At 57.3% G+C, this 19,013-nt stretch overlaps 2 protein-coding genes and 1 long non-coding RNA gene across 4 annotated transcripts; 2 read left to right on the top strand and 1 right to left on the bottom strand.

Annotated features, from left to right (window-relative positions):
• The first annotated feature begins 1,166 nt into the window (after positions 1-1,166).
• Positions 1,167-15,377, top strand: LRRC43 (leucine rich repeat containing 43). 2 transcript variants are annotated; one of them, XM_080650311.1, is made up of 13 exons: positions 1,167-1,271; positions 2,335-2,595; positions 3,629-3,739; positions 6,921-7,060; positions 8,877-9,115; positions 9,655-9,842; positions 10,097-10,338; positions 12,288-12,429; positions 12,586-12,744; positions 12,827-13,015; positions 13,395-13,422; positions 13,552-13,596; positions 15,154-15,377. In XM_080650311.1, the coding sequence occupies exons 1-13, from the start codon at positions 1,179-1,181 to the stop codon at positions 15,255-15,257; spliced, it is 1,941 nt and encodes a 646-aa protein (XP_080506437.1). In that variant the 5' UTR covers positions 1,167-1,178; the 3' UTR covers positions 15,258-15,377. The 2 variants fall into 2 exon arrangements, with proteins under 2 accessions (XP_080506437.1, XP_080506438.1); XM_080650312.1 differs by lacking the exons at positions 1,167-1,271; positions 2,335-2,595; positions 3,629-3,739 and adding an exon at positions 6,475-6,541.
• Positions 5,998-8,005, bottom strand: LOC308238443. The gene is made up of 3 exons (XR_013959559.1): positions 7,834-8,005; positions 7,574-7,706; positions 5,998-7,079 (listed from the first exon to the last, which is right to left on the bottom strand). It is a non-coding gene; the product is annotated as an uncharacterized lncRNA (long non-coding RNA).
• A 346-nt stretch (positions 15,378-15,723) lies between the features above and the next one.
• B3GNT4 (UDP-GlcNAc:betaGal beta-1,3-N-acetylglucosaminyltransferase 4) lies at positions 15,724-18,913 on the top strand. Its single transcript, XM_080650220.1, has 2 exons — positions 15,724-15,821; positions 16,393-18,913. The coding sequence occupies exon 2, from the start codon at positions 17,706-17,708 to the stop codon at positions 18,765-18,767; it is 1,062 nt and encodes a 353-aa protein (XP_080506346.1). The 5' UTR covers positions 15,724-15,821; positions 16,393-17,705; the 3' UTR covers positions 18,768-18,913.
• Positions 18,914-19,013: the final 100 nt, after the last annotated feature.

Consider the following 19,013-nt stretch of genomic DNA (forward strand, 5'->3'; position numbering starts at 1 on the left):
TGTTCATAGCAGCATTATTCGTCAGCGCCAGAAAGTGAAGACACCTCAAAGGTCTATCAGTTGATGAAAGGTTAAACAAAATGTGTTCTGCCTGCTCATGGCACAGTATCCCACTACGTGAAGCATTTAGGAGCAAATCCACGGGGACAGAAAGCATATTGTGGTTGCCGGGGGCTGGGTAGATGGGGGCATGGAGATCAGTTGCCTAATCTGTATGGGATGTCCTTTTGGGGTGAGGGAAATGTTGAAAGTTCCAGACATCCTCAAACTACGGCCTGCGGGCCACATGCGGCCCGCCGAGGACATTTATCTGGCCCGCCGGGTGCCGCTGCCTGTCCTGCTCAGCAGCCGACTGGTCCCGGGCCCGCAGTGCGCATAGGAATTTGTTCATAGTTGTTTTTTTTTAAACTATAGTCCGGCCCTCCAACGGTCTGAGGGACAGTGAACTGGCCCCCTGTTTAAAAAGTTGGAGGACCCCTGGTTACAGGGACAGTTGCGCTGTGAATACACTAAAACCCACAGAATTGCACACTTTAAAGCAGCGAGTTCTAGGGTATGTCAATTATATCTCCATAACGATGTTGCATTTCCACATTATAGGAACTAGAGTCATCTTATCCCACAGATTTCACAAAGCAGTGCCCAGGAGCCCCTCCTGTGTGACGGGCAGTGGGCTCCATGCTTGAGGATGGAGAGGTAAGTGGGATTGGGTCAGTCTAAAATGGGGTCTGGATGCTGAACCGGTTACGTATGTAGGCAGTGATTAAAACCCCTGAGTCAGGAGTTAAGGAGATTCATATTGGAATCCCCTGATTACAGTCTTGAGATTGATCTTGGGCTAATTTCTCGTTTCCAGATCTCTCAAGTGGGGATAATAATGAGCACTTTTCTCTGGAGGAGAAACCGTAGCGTAAGGGCAGCGCTGGGCACGTGCTGGGAGCCGCAGCAGTCACTACCCCCGGCGGCGGCGGGGCCTGCACTGTTTTTCCTGGTTTACAGCCGTGAGCACCGGCGAGTTCGGGAGGGAAAACCCAGGTCGCCAGGGGCTGAGTCGGGGTCTCCCTGGGCGAGTCCTGGGATCCCAGAGCGCCTGCGCCGCCGCGGCGCCCCGCCGCCTGGAGCACGTGCGCGTCCCGGCGGTTGCTTAGCAACCGGCAGGGCGCGGGGTCCACGCGGCTATGGAGGAGCGTGGCGGGACCGTGAGCGCTGCGGTCCGGGAGCACCTGCGGCAGTTGTGTCTGCAGGAGTTTCCGTGTGGCGCAGGCAGCTGGGTGCGGGCGCAGGCAGGGGCGGCGGGGGGACCTGGGGTCGGAAGAGACAGACCGGTCAGGACCCAGGGAGTGAGAGCCCGGCCGGGTAGGGCAGAGGGGGCTGGGATCTGGGCGTTTAGGGCGCTGCCTGCCCTGGGGTGGGAACGGGGCTGAGATGGGCGGTGGGGATGGGGCACTGAAGGGCGGGCCGAATAGGCCCCCACCTAGGCCTGTGGGAGCCGACCCAGGGTGAAGGGCAGGGACCCCCCGAACTGAGCACGGCAGGCCGATGTGGGCAGGGCCGCTCTCTCCCCTAAAGATCCCATGCTGCTTTCGAGGTGAGAGCTTGTCCTGAGAGCAACGCCAGCAGTTGGGACCCCGCTGTGAGCAGAGGGGCCACGTGGTCCCTGGACGCCCTGGCGGGGAGGAGGGGCCGGAGGAGGCGCAGGACCGGGAGGCGGGCGCCTCGGATGTGCAGGGAGGCCCCTGAGTCCAGGAGGGTTCCGGTGGGGCGGCCGCGGTGGGAAGTCGGGCCCCACACACTGGTCAGCGCCAACGGGGAGTCGGTATTTTTTCCACAAACATTGAGCACCTACTGTGTGCCTGGCCTTGTACTGAGCTTTAGGGTTTCATAGCGTCTCCTGCGGGGAGGAGTGGAGAAGGCAAACTGGGGCGAATTCGTTCATCCTCTACTTATGGCACCTAAATGTTCTGGATTTACCGTCAGCCTCGCCACCTTTCCTTCATTAGCCATTACTTCTCACAGGTGGCCTGTGGCACCTCCTGACTTCCAGGACAGACAGAAACCTTTCCTTAAATGTTTAATCTCTCCCACCTGCATCTTCCAGGGGCCCGCTCAAGAGCAACTCCTAAAGGCGGGAATGGGGCTGTTTATTATTTTTTTAGTTTCCCTTGTCTGTCCCTTGGCTGATAATCAGTCAGAAGTATCCATTACACATTGTCTAAACTTCTAAACTCTTAATCCCTGATTGTCCTGTTTTACAATCTGTTCAATTCCGCGAGTTTCGGATCCTTGAGAGGACTGAGTCATAACTAGAGAAATCCTCCCTCCCCACCGCTGCAGAATAAGTCTCGATTTCTCCCTCGAACATGGCGGACATGGCGGGAGCTGGTCCCCAGAGAGGAGGATGCTGGGGGCCCTGCGGAGGAGACGGTGGAGGACCTCCTGAGCCTGGTCTGCAGCCCCCAGTCGCCCTGGGCTCTGCTGGAGGGCTCCAGTGCCGAGGACCGCTTCCTGAGGCAGCTGGCCATCCGGAGTCCCCAGATGCTCAAAGAGGACTTCCTGTACTCCTATTTCAGGTCCCTCCAGGTGGTGGACAAGCAGGTGAGTGCTGGCAGCTGGCACCTGCATGCCGGCATACAGAGGGGACAGAGGTGACGTTAGGAGACCACCACCTTCCAGCACTTAGTGATAAAACCGGGTGTGAAGGGGGAGGACGAGGGGAAGGGGGATCACTCTGCCCACCTTCTAAATAATCTCACCGGCTGGCCCACCCAGCAGAGCCAGCTGCTCGCCTGTTCCGTGTTATATGCCTTCTTCCTTCACCCCGGGTGAAGTCCACTGTGGGTCTTAGCTGATTTCCAGAGCACCCTGCAGTCCACCCTTCTGGGTCCTAGTAGAAACCTTCCAAGTGTTTATATTGGTTTTACTTCACTTCAGTTGTGGGGCCCAGGGTCAGGGGAGGGGCACAGTACTATAGTACTTCCTGTCTCTAAAAAGCCTTCTCTGCTTATATCGATAACAGAGCCCAAAGCTTGCATGGCAACACAGCCCAGGACTCCCAGTTTGCTCCTCCTTCCCTAGAGAAACTGAACGACAGTGCTTGGGGGATGAGGAGGGAGAGCAACCTGTTTGCCTGGGACTGGCCCAGTGTCAACGCAGAAATTTTCATGTCCCTGGAACCCCTCGCTGCTAGGCAAGCTGGCATGGTCAGTCACCCCAGAGAAGAGGCCCAGCCAGGAAGGTCCCCTAGTGTCTGAGGATGTGGGCAGGCGCGGCAGCTCTGACCCTCTGTGGGAACACCGGTGATCGCTAAGGACCTCAGGGTTCACCGTGGCTCCAGGGTGCACAGCAAGGATGGACTTCCTGCCCTCAGAGCTCACCGTCCAACAGGGGACACAGGACACTGAGCTGGACACTGTAGGCACCCACAGTCAGAGGAGGGGTGAGGGTGGAAGAGGTGAGAGGTCCCCGCAACGCCCGACACGCCTGCATCCTGGCAGACGAGGCAGGAGAGGCTCCCAGGAGCAGAAGGGTGGGTGCTGGGAGGGGACTGCAGCTGGTTTAGTGGGGCCATCCTCACATCCACAGGTTTCTGCGCCAGCTGAGCTCTCAGCTTCCTTCCCTTCCTTCCCAGGTGAGCCTGGTGGATAAAGACCTCCTGAAATTCCCAAAGCTTGAAGAGTTGGTACTGAGTGCCAATCAGATCAAGGAGATCGATGCCGCCAATCTGCCACCAACTCTCAAGGTAAAGGAGCCTGGGCTCCATTTCAAGCCCCTGCCCTGCCCTCCCCTTCCCTCCCCTGCCCTCCCCTGCCCTCCCCTGCCCCTGCCCCACCCTGCCCCTGCCCCATACACAAAAGTCTTGGCACCGTGGCTGTGTGAAGCCCCAGGCTTTTCAGAGGTGGTGAAGATTCCTCAAACAGTGTAATTTCCATAGACCCAGCAATTCCCTTCCTAGGGATGGGCTGAAAGATTTGAAGGCAGGGACTCAGATGATTCTTCTTCTCCTTCCTCTTCCTCCTCCCCCTTCCTCCTCCCCCTCTCTCTTCCTCTCCCCCTTCCCCTCCCTCTCCCCCTTCCCCTCCTTCTCCTCCTCCTTCTCCCTCCTACTTCCTTCTCCTCCTCCTCCTCCTCTTTTGTGGTTGTTGTTAATCCTCACTCCAGGATATTTTTCCATTGATTTTTAGAGAGAGTGAAAAGGAGAGGAAGAGACAGAGAGAAACTTCGATTGGTTGCCTCCTGTACGTACCAGACCAGGGCTGGGGAACCTGCAACCAAGGTACATGCCCTTGAGTAGAATCAAACCCAGGACCCTTCCGTCCCTGGGCCAACGCTCTATCCACTGAGCCAAACTGGCTAGGGCTCAGATTCTTGTTCGCCAATGTTCTTAGCAGCGTCATTCATGAGAGCCAAAGGGTGGCGACAACCCCGGTGTGTCAGCAGGTGGGTGGGTAAGCACAGTGAGGCCTCTCCCTCCACTGGAATATCGTTCAGTCATAAGAAGGAGTGGCCCTGGCTACACCACGGAGGAAACGTAAGCATTATGCTGAATGACAAAGGCGAGACACAAAAGGCCACACGTTAGATGATCCTACCTCCATGATGTAGAAGAGACGAATCCATAGACAGAAAGTACTTGAGAGGTTGGTCATCAGGGCCAGCAGGGATGGGGGCAATGGGGAGTTGTGGTTTAATGGGAACAGAGTTTCTGTTTGGGGTGATGAAAACATTTGGAAATAGATAGTAATGATGGTTGTACAACAATGTGAACGTACTTAATACCACTGAATTTTATGGTTAAAATGGCAAATTACGTTAAATATATTTTACCACAATAAAAAATAGTTTAAAAAGAAAGGGAGGCTAGGCTTTACCATGAGTCTTAAGCTCAGCATATCAAAATGGTCTCAATTTGATCTTATTTTAATTTAAATGTTACTTTTCAATTACAGTTTACCTTCCATATTTTGTATTAGTTTCAGGTGTACAACATAGTGGTTAGTCAATCATATACCTTACAAAGTGGTCCCCCTGGCAGCATACTTAGTTATTACAATATTATTAACTATATTCCTTATGCGGTGACTATTTTGTTACTACCAATTTGTATTTCTTAATTCCTTCAAAAATCATCTCAATTTTTTTAAAAAATTATTATTTTAAATATGTTTTTGCTGATTTCAGAGAGAGGAAAGGAGAAGGAGAGAGAGATAGAAACATCAATGATGAGATAGAATCATTGATCAGCTGCCTCCAGCATGCCCCCTACTGGGGATCAAGCCCACAACCCAGGCATGTGCCCTAACTGGGAATCGAACCTGTGGCCTCTTGGTGTATGGCATGACACTCAACCAACTGAGCCACACTGGTTGGGCAAAAATGGTCTCAATTTTAAATCAAAAGGGACTGAGAACTATAGCTCAGGGCCATGCTCAAGAAAACACCAGGCGAGACCTTAGAGGCGAAATACAAGAACTCACTGCTGTTTTCCACCCAGGGCGCCTCTGCCTTTCCCAGATGATACTGAACCGGTTGGGCTGCTTGCTGCTCAAAATCCAGTAATAAAGAGACGGGGTCCTGGCCGGGTAGCTTAGCTGGTTAGAGTGTCTTCCTGATAAACCCAAGGTTGCGGGTTCGATCCTCGGTCAGGGCACATACAAGAAGCAACCAATGAATGCATCAATAAGTGGAACAATAAATTGATGCTTCTCTCTCTCCCCCTTCCTCTCTCTAAAATCAATCAATCATTTATTTTTTTATCCTCATCCAAGGATATTTTTCCATTGCCTTTTTAGAGAGAGGAACAGACAGAGAGAAACATCGATGTGGGAGAGAGACATCGATTGGCTGCCTCCTGCACAAGCCCTGACCAGGGCCTGGGCTGGGAAGGAGCCTGCAGCCAAGGTATGTGCCCTTGACCGGGACCCTTTGGTCCGCAGGCTGACGCTCTACCCACTGAGCCAAACCGGCTAGGGCCAATAATTTTTAAAAAAGAGACACTGGCTGATGGAAGAAAAGTAGGTTTATTCAAGAACCAGCAGCCTGAGAAGATACCCATTTCAACATCTCGGTGCAGGCAGGGGTTTTTATAAGGAGAGAGGGAAAGCAGAACAGAGAGGTCAAGGGAGGGGGTGGCGAAAAGTTCTTTACGCGCAGACCTGCACGGGCCATTCTGATAGGATCTCCACACTGGTCAAAGGGTGGTCTGATGTGCGTCATCTTGGCTCTAAGGTGGAAGGCCAGCAAATCTCCCTGAGCTGGAATGCCTGAAGGTCAGAGTCGGCTTCTTTTGAAGTTAGTTCCTAGAATTCTTATACAAACATGCTGTTTATCTGTAAGATCCATATTAGAGTCAGCACTTTCGAAACAATGTCAAAAGAATGGGGGGAGGTTTACACAGAGACACGTGGCCAAGTGCTGTGCATGTCCCCTCCCACGCTCTCCAATATCACCTCCCATTCCAAATTTAAAGTTCCCTTCACAAAAGAAAAAGAAACTTCCCCATGCCTGCTGCCTGAATATTTTCTTCCCGGGCTTTCATAAGCGGGTCAGGTGGAAAGGGAGACGTGGCATGACGGATTGGTGCTTCCTCTGCGGAGTTCTGGGACTGGAAGGACGGGTGGACGGGTGGTGCTGGGGCGGAAGGACGGGTGGACGGGTGGTGCTCGGGGCGGAAGGACGGGGTGGACGGGTGGTGCTCGGGGCGGAAGGACGGGGTGGACGGGTGGTGCTCGGGGCGGAAGGACGGGGTGGACGGGTGGTGCTCGGGGCAGAAGGACGGGGTGGACGGGTGGTGCTCGGGGCGGAAGGACGGGGCGGACGGGTGATGCTCCGGGCAGAAGAACGGGTGGACGGGTGGTGCTGGGGCGGAAGGACGGGGTGGACGGGTGGTGCTGGGCTCACAGGTGCCCTTTCCGCCCCTGCAGGTGCTGGAGCTCTATGGCAACAACATCACCAGCATGAAGTGTCTGTGCGCTCGCCCTCCGCCAGGCCTCCAGCACTTGGGTTTGGGCCACAACAAGCTTCTGGGCCCCCTGCAAAGCATGTACATCACCTCCCAACACTGGTAACTCGGGAGCCCCAGACTGGAAGCGGAAAAGGGATAAAGCATTAGATTTGGACGCTGAAAGGGACCCAGCGTCTTTTCTGTAATAACTCCTGGTTGGCTCCTGGCCCCAGACATAAAACTTCTTTCTCTGACTCAATTTAAAACACACACACACCAAAAGAACAACAACACAGAAGGCCAGGAAAGGACCCCGAGAGGTGGTGGCAGGAGGTCAGGCCTTTGCTTGGGTGCCATGTTTTAGAGCCGGCTCCCGGGACCTGGGCACTGTGGACATTTGGGCTGGAAAATTCTTTGTGTGGGGCTGTCCTGGGCTCTGCAGGAAGCTGAGCAGCATCCCTGGCCTCTACCCCGTGGATGCCAGTAGCGGCCGCCCCGCACCACTGTGACAGCCGACATGTCCAGATGGTGCCAAAGGTCAGCGGGGACAAAATCATCCTGAGCTGAGAGCTCTTGGTTTGACTTTGTGTCCTTGGTGGGTGAAGAGTGGGAAACTGAAAACCCTGCACCCACCGGCGATGAGGTCAGAGGCCACGATTCCGATCGTTTCTTCCACTGGCCGCAGACGTCAGGGACGCGGCCCAGGAAAGAGACGTGCACTTGGGCTTTAGATTTGTACCACGGACAGAGCACCAAGTGTTCCCACCTGTTACGTGGAAAATAAGACTTATCATAGCCTGGGTAACCTGCTTCATGCTGAGTGTAGATTTCAGAAAATCCTCTAACCCTCCCTCTCTCACTGTTATGAAATGAAAGGGAAGGTGTGACTCGACCTTGCTGACGCTCCGCTGGTTCTGTTGAAAAGGCTGCTGGGGGTGAAGTCAGGGTGTTTCCCACCGTGGCAGGATGGGCCATAAAAGGAGGGAGGCGGCAGATGATCGTGGGAGATGGGGCTGAGGAGGTGTCTCCCTGTGTTCATCTCCCTCTGTTCTCAGAGCTGAAATCAGTTTGCTTTCTAGTCTGCCTGGCGGTGAGGAAACCACCGTGCCGGCCTGGCCCTCGGCCCAGCCTCCGCCCTCACCCGCGGCCCCAAGAGGCGAACCACAGGGCTTCCTGTGATTAGTTGCCAGTCTGGCTTTGGAAAGCGACCTCCAGCTTCCAGGCCCCACACATCTCCTCCAGCGCCCCCTCCCCAGATCCCCATGTGACCTGACCCTCTTCCCCACCCATCGCTCCTCCCAAGTGGCTTCCCTCCACCTTTCCTGACAGCTGGTCAGTCTTTGTCAAGAACCTTCGAGGTACCCTGGCTGGTCTCAGTGGATAGAGTGTCAGGCCTCGGGTTCATTTTCGGTCAAGGGCACATACCTCGGGTGCAGGCTCGATCCCCGGCCCTGGTTGGGTCACATACAGGAGGCCACCAATCGATGTGTCTCTCTCACATTGATATTTCTCTCTCTCTGTCTCTCCCCCTCCCTTCCATTCTCTCTAAAAATCAATGGAAAAATATCCTCAAGTGAGGATTAACAACAAAGAGAGAGAACCTTCTAGATGCACAGCACCATATGGTTCCATGGGAGATACTGAGATGATTAACCTAGAAGAGAGGATGTGTGTCCATAGGAGTCAGGCAGAGGCAGGAAGTGACTAGCCCATCTCTGACCTGTGAGGATGGCAGGACCACGGAGAGAGGGGCTGCCGAGCCAGGAGGGCTTCCCTGTGTGTGTGTGGGGGGGGGGGGGTGGCTAACTTAGGTCGAGGGCTGCCCAAGGCATGTCGGTCTTCACGGGCAGGCTCAGGCCTCCTGACTGTCCTGGGCGTGGGATGCTGAGGGAGGCTGGACAGCAGACCTGTCCCCACCCCTCTGCTCACCTTCCAGGCCCAACCTGGTGTCTCTGGACCTGGGCTTCAACGACCTGACAGACCTGCAGGGCATGGTGGCCAGCCTCAGCACCCTGCAGCGCCTGCGGCTGCTGGTGCTGCAGGGCAACCCGCTGGCCCTGGTGCCCTACTACCGCGGCTTCACCATCGACAGCCTGGCCTGGCTCTGCGTGCTGGACGACATCACCGTGTCTTCCAGCGAGAAGCACCAGTTCCAGGGGCTCCGCTACAAAGGGGGTGAGGGAGTGGCCCACCGGCCCTGCTGGGTGTCTGACCCCAAGCGCCCTGGTTGACCCAGACCCTGGCTGGTGCAGCTCACCTTTGTCAGACGTCTCTCCCAGACTTGACTGGTGATTGGGATTTGGGGACAGGGAGGGAGGCTGGGGCCTCCTGGGTGCCCCCCCCTTCCTAGGCAAATGGGAAACACTCTGATCAGCGGCTTCCCTTCCGTGGTGGCTTGAGATCACCCCCTGGTGGCCCTAGCCACAGCTGCACCAGAGCCTTCTCGAGGTCAAGGTGACACACGCTGATGGCAAGAGGGCACCTCCTGCCCAGGCAACGCCTTCCCACCTGGGAGCACCCTGCCTGCGGGCCAGCGGCTGCTGTGGTGCCATCGCACAGGCCCGGAAAGCAGGCCTAAGGGGCGTCTCAGCAGGAGACGTGCCCAGTCCCTTGGCCGAGCCGGGACGCAGCCCCAGTCCGCAAGCCCCAGCGCTCAGCCCGCTGTCTGCCCGCTTCCACCGCCGCGCCCCTCACTCCTGCCCGTTCCCCCGCAGATTTCTTGGCACGCGAGGCACAGTTCGTGGTGACGATTGGAAATATCCGAGGGGTTCTGGACTCCTCGGTCTTGGACCCGGACCCGGGGCCCCACGGACCCTTTATCACCTACAGCTACTACGTGACCTACGACTTCGTGGAGGACGAGGAAGGCGAAGGGAGCGAATATGGAGGGGTGCTGGCTGAGGTGCGCCCAGGGCTGGTCCTGAGAATGGGGGGGGCACCCCAATTTCTCCTCTAGGCGATGCTCCCGCCCCCTCCCCAGCCCTCGCCTCCCAGCCCCGGGCAGCGTCCGCTGCGGACTGCGAGGGGATGCGGCTCACGTGGCACAGACGGGCCCCCTTAACCGGCGTCCGCACTGCGCTCCCTTCAGTCCCGCCCAGCGCGCCCACCCCGCAGCGGGCGCCCGACCCACGCCTGCTGCGCCCCGTCTTCCCGCAGATCGTCAAGCCCACGCCCAGCGAAGAGGAGGTCCCCGAAGAAGCGCCCGCCACCCCCACCGCCCCCGAGGAGGCGGAAGACTCCGCCGAGTCCGCGCACTCGTCCGCGTCGCAGTCGCAGTCGGTGGAGCTGGAGTCCGCGGTCTCGCCCGGGTCGCCGTCCCTGCCCCGGTCCTTGGGCTCCGCGGAGGAGTTGGCCCAGTTGCGGCCGAGAATGGATCTCCGGCTCTGCCCGTCCCCAGGGTAAGGACGGCCTGGCCCGCAGCCGGCCGGGCGCCGGGGGCGCGGCCAGCCGGACCTCCCCCTCCCCTTCCCCCCCCCCCCCCCGCCCCCCGAGTGACAGCCGAGAGCTCCGGCCGGGCCCCTCCAAGGTGTAAGGTGTGCATTCAGGGTTCGCCTCTCCTGGGTCGGAGCCTCCCGCCCTCGGCGCAGAAGCTTGAATTTCCCGCGTCCACGGGGAGACTGTGCGGCCCCCACTGGTTCAGGGCGGACCCTTCCCGTTAACGCTGCAGCTGGTCCGGGGCTGACCCGCCTCCGACACCGGCTGGGACCTCCCAGCCCCGCGCCAGGCTCTTCGCCCCAAAGTCCAGCGCCCGCCCTGGGCTTCGGGCGCAGCTTGTCTTTGGCTAAAGGATCTTTTTTTGAGGATGAAGAATCTTATGAGGACGCAGAGTCGGTTCTCATTTAGTGTGAAGCTCTCAACCATTTTGTAATTAAAGGACGCACGCAGGCTTGTTGAGGGGGCGGGGGGGGGGCTGGTGTCCCCGCTGGTGACCGGAGACAGGGACGACCCCGGGCCAGGGCCAGGGGCTGACTTGGTCCCAGCCGACTCCACAGTCCCTGTTTTAATTTTTTGAAAGATTAGTAAAAACAAGAGCCACAAATAACTCCACCATCAGGGGTCCTCAAACTTTTTAAACAGGGGGCCAGTTCACTGTCCCTCAGACCGTTGGAGGGCCGGACTATAGTTTAAAAAAAAACTATGAACAAATTCCTGTGTGCACTGGGGGCTGGGAGGAGTCGGCTGCTAAGCAGGACAGGCAGCGGCACCCGGCGGGCCGGATAAATGTCCTCGGCGGGCCGCATGTGGCCCGCGGGCCGTAGTTTGAGGACCCCATCATCACCTGAGCTACCGAGTGACCTGAACGGGCGTGACTGTGGGTCTGCCCGGGGCGCTGGCCCTTCTCGAGGGGAAATGGTGGAGTCGGCACCCCACACGCTGGGTGTAGGCGGCTCCCAGGGAAGTAGGGGCGGAAGTACCCCTGCCCCGAGGACAGCCAGGAGCAAGGGTGAAGGTGGGACTGGAAAGGCAGATGGAAAGGAAGTTGCTCCGGGAAGGGGAACTGTGACAAGTTTTCAGCAAGGGGTACCCACAGCGGACTGGCACGTGGGGAGGGGCTGCTTTTTCCAGGGGGGGTGAGTGTTGTCCTTGCCGTGTTCGTATGCGGTATTTCCGCGCGGAGGTGTTGGGGGCATGCACTTCTAAGTCCAGGTGCTGATGAAAGTTGCTTCACCTGGAAGTACAGTTGACATTGTCAGTCTGTCTGTCGGTAGCACTAATTTTTAAGATCACTTATTGCCACGTTTCCTCCATTTCTACATTTCCCTTTTAACATTTGTCTTTGCAGTTACCTCACTCGTTTGCAAGCTCTGGGCTGAATTGCTTCATTGGACTTCTACTGTATCTCAGTCCATGACTTTATCTTTTATATTTATATATGTGTATGTGTGTCTATATATATGTGTATATGTTTTATTGATTTCAGAGAGAGGAAGGGAGAGAGAAACATCAGTGATGAGAGAGAACCATTGATCGGCTGCCTCCTGCTCGCCCCACACTGGGGATCAAGCCTGCAGCCCAAGCATGTGCCCTGACTGGGAATCGAACCGTCATCTCCTGGTTCATAGGTCGATGCTCAACCACGGAGCCACGCCGGCCGGCCGGGGCTTTGCTGAAGTTTTTAAAGGTTCTGATTCATTCCTGGTTGCCTTCCGTCCACTGTCCAGTGCACAGTCACCCCCACGCAGCGTGCTGCCCCACTTCCTCACTGTGCCGTGGCCCCCCGCCTGCCGGTGGGGTCAGCCCTGCCCCACGCCATCTTGCGGCGCCCAGCAGCCTTGTCCCCGCCCCCCCCCCCAGGACAGTCCTCTGGCCCCTGATGATGCCTGGGCGCTGCCCCCCCCTCCCCCAGGACAGTCCTCTTCAGCACCGTCCGCAAGCCCTGGGCTGACGTCATCCCCTGCAGCTATGAGATGCAGCACACGCTCCGGGACCTGGTGCCGCTCAAGGCCTTCCTGCTGGCGGGGACCACCGTGACCGTCGTGGAGGAGAAGGTGGTGCCCCCGGAGGACCGGCGCCCCTCCCTGTGCATTTCCTCTCCGGGGTCTGCGTCCAGCTCCCCTGTTGCGTGGTCTCGGCCCCTTTCCGGAAAGACCCCAGCCGGCCCCAGCTTGGCCTGTGGTCAGCAAGGCCGCCTTGCTGTCCCCTAGATCCTCTCCTGGCCCACGGTGCCGCCTCCCGTCGACATTCCCTCGCCTGCCAAGGGAAAAGGGGAGAAAGAGAAGGAGAAGAAGAAGGAGAAAGAGGAGAAAGACAAGAAGGGGAAAGATGGGAAAGACAAGGCCGCCAAAGGGGAGAAGGAGAAGAAGGTACCGCTGGCTCTGGGCAGTGGCCATGGGCACTGGGCACATCCCTGCTGGGCCCTGCCACCCTCCCAGCCTCTCCTCCCAGGAACAGAAGGGGCCCAGGAAGAAGAGGGGTCTTTCTAAGGAGCTTCGCCAGGACCCACCCATCCTGCGGGTGCTGGGCAGCGGCTTGGTGGTCCTGGAGCCCCTGCTGGCGGGGGAGCCACTCGTGTCCACACTGTGCAAGTTTGGGGTGATCCGCACCTTGGAATCCGACAGGCTGACATTTCTCAGGGTACCGTAGGCCCCTGCCACACCCTCCCCCCAGAAATGGTGCTGGGCCAGCAAGGGCCGTGGGGCCAGGTCGTGGGAGGGTTGGGGTGGCAGGCTGGAGGAGGAGGTCCCAAACTCCCTCAAGAAGCCCCAGCATTGGCAAGGCCCCAGAAGGCGTAGGACGGCCAGTGAGTTCGGGGGGCAGGGGACCCTTCTCAGTTGCAAGGAGCAAGGCAAGGGGGCAGGTGGGGCCCCCTCCTCCCTGGGAGACCCTGCCCTGCCTCCGGGACCAGGAGAGGCCTGGCAGCGGGGAGCCGCCCACAGGACGACCTGGAATCTGCATCCACCCCTTTCCCAGCATCCCCCACTCTGAGCATCTTATTTGGTGGTTCTTCCCTCAGGATTCAAAGAATAAGAAAGCTAAAAAAGGTGAGAGCCAATGACGGTGACCGAGGGCAGGGGGTGTTTACTGAGGACCCGTCTTCACCCGTTGGGGCTGCAATAACAGGGCACCGCAGCCTGGGTAGCTCATAAACAACAGACGTTTATTTCTCGCAGCTGCGGAGCCAGGGAAGTCCAAGAACAAGATGCCAGCCTTGTCAGGTAAGGACCTCTTCCTGGTGAACAGCCAGGGCCTTCTCATGTGTCCTCACCTGGTGGATGAATTTTCTCAGTGAAAAAATTCACCTGAAAAAAGTATAAGGTAAGTAAGTGCACTTGTCCATGGATTAGGAGATTGAATATTATTAAGATGTCGGATTTTCTCAAATTGATCTATAGAGGAGTCAATGCCATTTCAGTCATAATCCTAGAGGGATTTAAAAAAAAAAAAATCAGCAACCTGACTCTAAAATGCATATGAAAAGGCAAAGGACATAGGGTCACAAAACAACTTTAAAAAAGAACAAAGAAACAATAAAATACATCATTGGGGGGGGGGGTAGAAAAAGCACAAGAGGATTTATACTGCTGGGCTTCAGGACCATACCAGTATTGACTTGTGAGTGGTGATAGAGCTGTGGGGTTAAGTTGATCCTGAAATTATTTTTGTTTACATTTTTGCAAATCTCTTTAACACCTGGCTTAGCTGAGGACAGTGCATCCCAAGGCTGCCCCTGAGGTCCTTGGGGGGTGGGAGGTGTGTGAGGAAGTCCAGCCTCACGTGGACACGGACCTGGAAAGGCGGAGTGCATGCAGGCTTTCTGCTGATTGCAGATATCCTTCTCCGATATTACATCAACTGCCCGCTCGTAGGTTTGTGAGGGTTAGTTCAAGGTGAAAGCGGAGTCGAGGAAGGACGTCTTCATAATCCACTGCAGTAAAATCCTGAGGGCGCCCCTGCATTTTGCACGGCTCTTGCCCATGCACAGTCCCCAACACCAGACTGGGTTTTTGTAAAAACTGGTTCACTGAGTTATGCAGATCTACCAAGTGTGGACACATTTCACACAATTTCAAAAACAGCCCATTCTTTACTGTCACCACCCGGATCAGGAGAGCAGTCTTGAGTGTTGGAAAACCTAAGTTCATGGTGGCAGATACGATGTTCCAAAGTCCTGGTTTCTATTTGAAAGCTCAAGTGTTACAACTTTATTTATCAAAATGCTTTCAGTTGTTGTCCCTGAAGCGCCAGGTTTACTTCATTCACTTTTTAAAAAAAATATATTTTACTGATTTTTTACAGAGAGGAAGGGAGAGGGATAGAGAGTTAGAAACATCGATCAGCTGCCTCCTGCACACTCCCCACTGGGGATGTGCCCGCAACCAAGGTACATGCCCTTGACCAGAATCGAACCTGGGACCCTTCAGTCCGCAGGCCGATGCTCTATCCACTGAGCCAAACCGGTTAGGGCTTTATTCACTTTTTAAAAGAAAATATCTACCCTGAAGCGCCAGGTTTACTTCATTCACTTTTTAAAAGAAAATATCTACCAAATACTCGCGTCTGAATAACCACAGCCTTGTCAGTGTCTTTTGAAGGGAAGCGGTGGTCCCCTAGTGAAGCCTGACTTCCTTGTATTCGTTATTCGGAGTCCGAGACGGGCTCCCTGGGGACGCGCCGAGGACGGGTTTGCGTTGGGGGCCCGTGAGGAGCCGGCCAGGGCGGCCAAGAACCAGCCCGCTCGCGTCTGCGGACCCTCGTGCTGGTCTTTTTCTCAGGGTACGAGAACGACTACCACCCCGAGCCCCTGACGGTGGAGGTGCAGATCCAGGTGAACCAGTGCCGCTCGGCCGAGGAGGCGCTGCGGACCCTCGTCGTGTAGCCGCATTAAAGGTGGTTCTGACGACCGCAGCCCCGTGTCTGTCTGGCCGCGCGTCGGGGAGCCGGGCGCTGCGGGAGCGGGGCGGCTTCTCCCGGGCCGGCCGGCCTCTCCTGCCCACAGGGGCGCCTGGGCTCCGGAGACCCAGGTGGGAGGGGACCCGCCCAGAAGCGCCCCCCACTGGTGGGCGTGGTCGGCACAAAAGAGGCCGCGGCCGGGCCCCGCCCACCGCCCGAGCTGAGCGAGGTGCGTGCGGCTGATGCTCCGGGTCCCCGCTCCACTGCGCGAGCTGCTCGCTTAACTCCTCGCCTGCGCCTGACCGGCCACGCGGCTCAGGTAGGTCCGCGAGGGGCGGGTCGTGCCCGCCCGGGGCGCCTGGAGCCCCGCTGCGGGGAAGGGTGCCTCGTGCGCAGAGGGGCGCCGCTGCTTGTCCGCTCAGCCCCGGAGGGGTGTCCACCGCGGGCTCCTGGTCCGTGCTTGGCGGTCCCGCGGCCCCACAACAGCCCTGTGGAGACTCGCGTGGAAGGAATGAACCAGCTTTGGCTTTGTCTCGTCGTGGCATGTCAGGTTAGCTGTCATCCCAGAAACAATTACAAACCCTTGGGGCTCAGCACCCACTTAGAGGGGGTGGCGCACTCGCTGAGCGGGTGCGGGTTACGAATCAGGCTGGGGAGTTTACGGTGGGGAGCGGGGAGCCTCTTAGCCGGCAGCCCTGGCGAGGGATTCCCAGGTGTGCGGGCGGGAGGGCGGGGGAGACGGAGCCGAAGCTGCCGGTCACTGCGGTGCGGACTTGTTGCTCAGGCAGTGGAGGCCACCGAGGGTTTGGGCACAGTGGAGAGGGGTGGGCAGAAGGGCCATAGGTCCCTCGTGCAGTCCAGCCCTGGCTACTGAGACTCGCACGACAAAACCAAGCCGCTTACTTGCTTTGCAGCTGCTTCGTAATTGGCATCACTACCCACCCGGGGGCCCGTGACTCACAGCCTGCCACACCTGAAACCCATTTTTCCACCCGAAACCCATCCTGCCCTCCCGTTCCATAGCTACACCCACCCTAGCCTCGACTGCGTCCTGGGTCCCCATTAATGAGTTTTCATCTGGTCTCCTGTTTCCACTCGCTCTTCCCGGATCCATTATCTAGGCGGCAGCTGCAGTGAATTTCACACCATGTAAACCCTTTTACTGCCTCTGCTGAGTCCTCCAGTGGACCTCCAGGTGCCCGCAGTAACGCCGGCGCCCTCACGCAGCCCTTACGCTTCGGCTGCCTCAGCCACCTCCCTCACCTCTGCCCGCTCCTGCCTGCTCCATATCCAGCCACTGCACGCCTGCTTCAGGGGCTCCACGCTTAACTGTCCCTCTGCCCGGTGCGCGCTCTCCACATCTCTATGGGGTTTGGTCCCTTACTCCATCCAGTTCTTGCTCAAATGTCCTTTATCAAGGTGGGCTTTCTAAACTCCGTGGTTTCAACAGCCTTCCCGGTCCCTGGCTCCCGTGACACTGCTGTCATGTCCCGGCACTGTCTGAAGTTCATACTTGTTTTCAGGGTCTTTGTGAGGGCTCACACCCTGCCTGTCTTGCCTGTCACCGCATCCCTAGCAGCTGGAAGAGATGCTTCTGTGGGGTGGCAGCGGCAGGGACAATAGGCAGAGGCTGACGTGGGTAGACCGAGAGGCCTGTCGGACCAGGACAAGGTGGCAAGAGTGGCAAAGTGGAGGGCTTTGAGGCCTGGCTTTGCTACTCTGGACCTTGGGCACGTGCCTCTGTTGGTTAGCGTTTCTTGGCCTGTTTGCATTGCCGGGAACCGGAGACAACCAGATCTGGAAGTGCTACGAGCCTGGCTCCAGTCTCCAGCTTCCTACTTGCTTCCATGTTCTTCCTGTGCGTGGGTTTTGTCCCTAAAACCCCAAGAACCCAGGCCATCTCAGCAGATTGAAGGGGGTGCTCAGTGGTGGCTCCATCTGCTGCTCTGCTGGGGCTGAGACACCCAACACAGGGCCTGCCACCTACAGAGCAGGCTCTTGGAAATGGTTTGATTTAGACGTAAGAGCCCAGATTGTCCTGTTTGGTCCTTAGAACAAATTTAACCCGAAGCTAAACTAGCTCTGGCGTGTCACTAAAGCATACAAGGTACTGGAGTTTCCTGGCAAACGCTGAAAATGCGCATGGTGCCTGTTCTAAAGTGGCTGCAAGTCATTTGGGGGGAAAGTTGGCCTAAGAGCCCTCTGCTGACAGAAGGCAGGCAAGGGCTGGCATAGCAGGTGAACTGTCTGTCCTGGGGGAGAGGGACTCGGGAAGAGCTGGAAGACCCACTTAAAAGATTAAATAAAAGCAGCCCCAAAGGCCAGAGGGTTTTGGGTAACTTGCTCTTGGGACCAGGGAGGCGAAGGTGGAGGCTGAGGCTGGTCCCGGGACGGGCTGAGCCCGCTCACAGGCTCTTTCCTTGCAGGCCCTGCCATGTTCCGCAGGCTGGGCTGGCTGGTCCTGTACAGCCTTGCTGTGCTGCTGCTCAGCTGCCTGCTCTTCCTGAAGAAGGAGGCCAAGCCGGCAGGGGTCCCCACAGCCCGCCAGCCCTTCTGGGCTCCCCCGGGGCCCCGCCGTAGCCACTGTCCACCCAACCACACTGTGGCTAATGCCTCCCTGTCCCTGCCTAGCCGTCACCGTCTCTTCTTGACCTATCGCCACTGCCGCAATTTCTCCATTTTGCTGGAACCTTCAGGCTGTGCCGAGGACGTCTTTCTGCTCCTGGCCATCAAGTCGCAGCCTGGCCATGTGGAGCGGCGTGCGGCCATCCGCAGCACGTGGGGCCGGGTGGGAGACTGGGCTCGGGGCCGGCAGCTGAAGCTGGTGTTCCTCCTAGGGGTGGCAGGACCGGCACCCCCTGCCCAGCTGCTGGCCTATGAGAGTCGGGAGTTTGATGATATCCTCCAGTGGGACTTCACTGAGGACTTCTTCAACCTGACCCTCAAGGAGCTGCACCTGCAGCGCTGGGTGGCGGCTGCCTGTCCCCAGGCCCACTTCATGCTAAAGGGAGATGACGATGTCTTTGTCCATGTGCCCAATGTCCTGGAGTTCCTGGACGGCTGGGACCCAGCCCAGGACCTCTTGGTGGGAGATGTCATCCGCCAGGCTCTGCCTAACAGGAACACCAAGGTCAAGTACTTCATCCCACCCTCCATGTACAGGGCCCGCCATTACCCGCCCTATGCCGGGGGTGGAGGGTATGTCATGTCCAGAGCCACCGTGCAGCACCTCCGAGCAGCCGTGGAAGAGGCTGAACTCTTCCCCATCGATGACGTCTTTGTGGGTATGTGCCTGAGGAAGCTGGGGGTGAGCCCCATGCACCATGCTGGCTTCAAGACATTTGGAATACGGCAGCCCCTGGACCCCCTGGACCCCTGCCTGTTCAGAGGGCTCCTCCTGGTGCACCGGCTCAGCCCCCTGGAGATGTGGACCATGTGGGCACTGGTGACAGAAGAGGGGCTCAAGTGCGCTGCTGGCCCCTTGTCCCAGCTCTGAGGGGTGGGCCGAATGGATTGAGTGTAGATTTTCCTATCATAGAAATTGAGAAACTTGAAACTTGACCCATGATGGTCTACAGGAAATGCTGACTTTGTTTTTGTAACCCCCTCTCAAACTTTTCTAACTTTGATTAAAAACACTGAAACCTGACTAATTTGGACCGACACGTGTTGAATGGTTCCCCAAGCACAGCAAATGGGGGAGGGGGGAAAAAGGGGAGCTTCTGGAGCCGCTTAGCATTCT

This window comes from Plecotus auritus, assembly GCF_963455305.1.
Source record: "Plecotus auritus genome assembly, chromosome: 13".
Lineage (NCBI taxonomy): Eukaryota > Metazoa > Chordata > Mammalia > Chiroptera > Vespertilionidae > Plecotus > Plecotus auritus.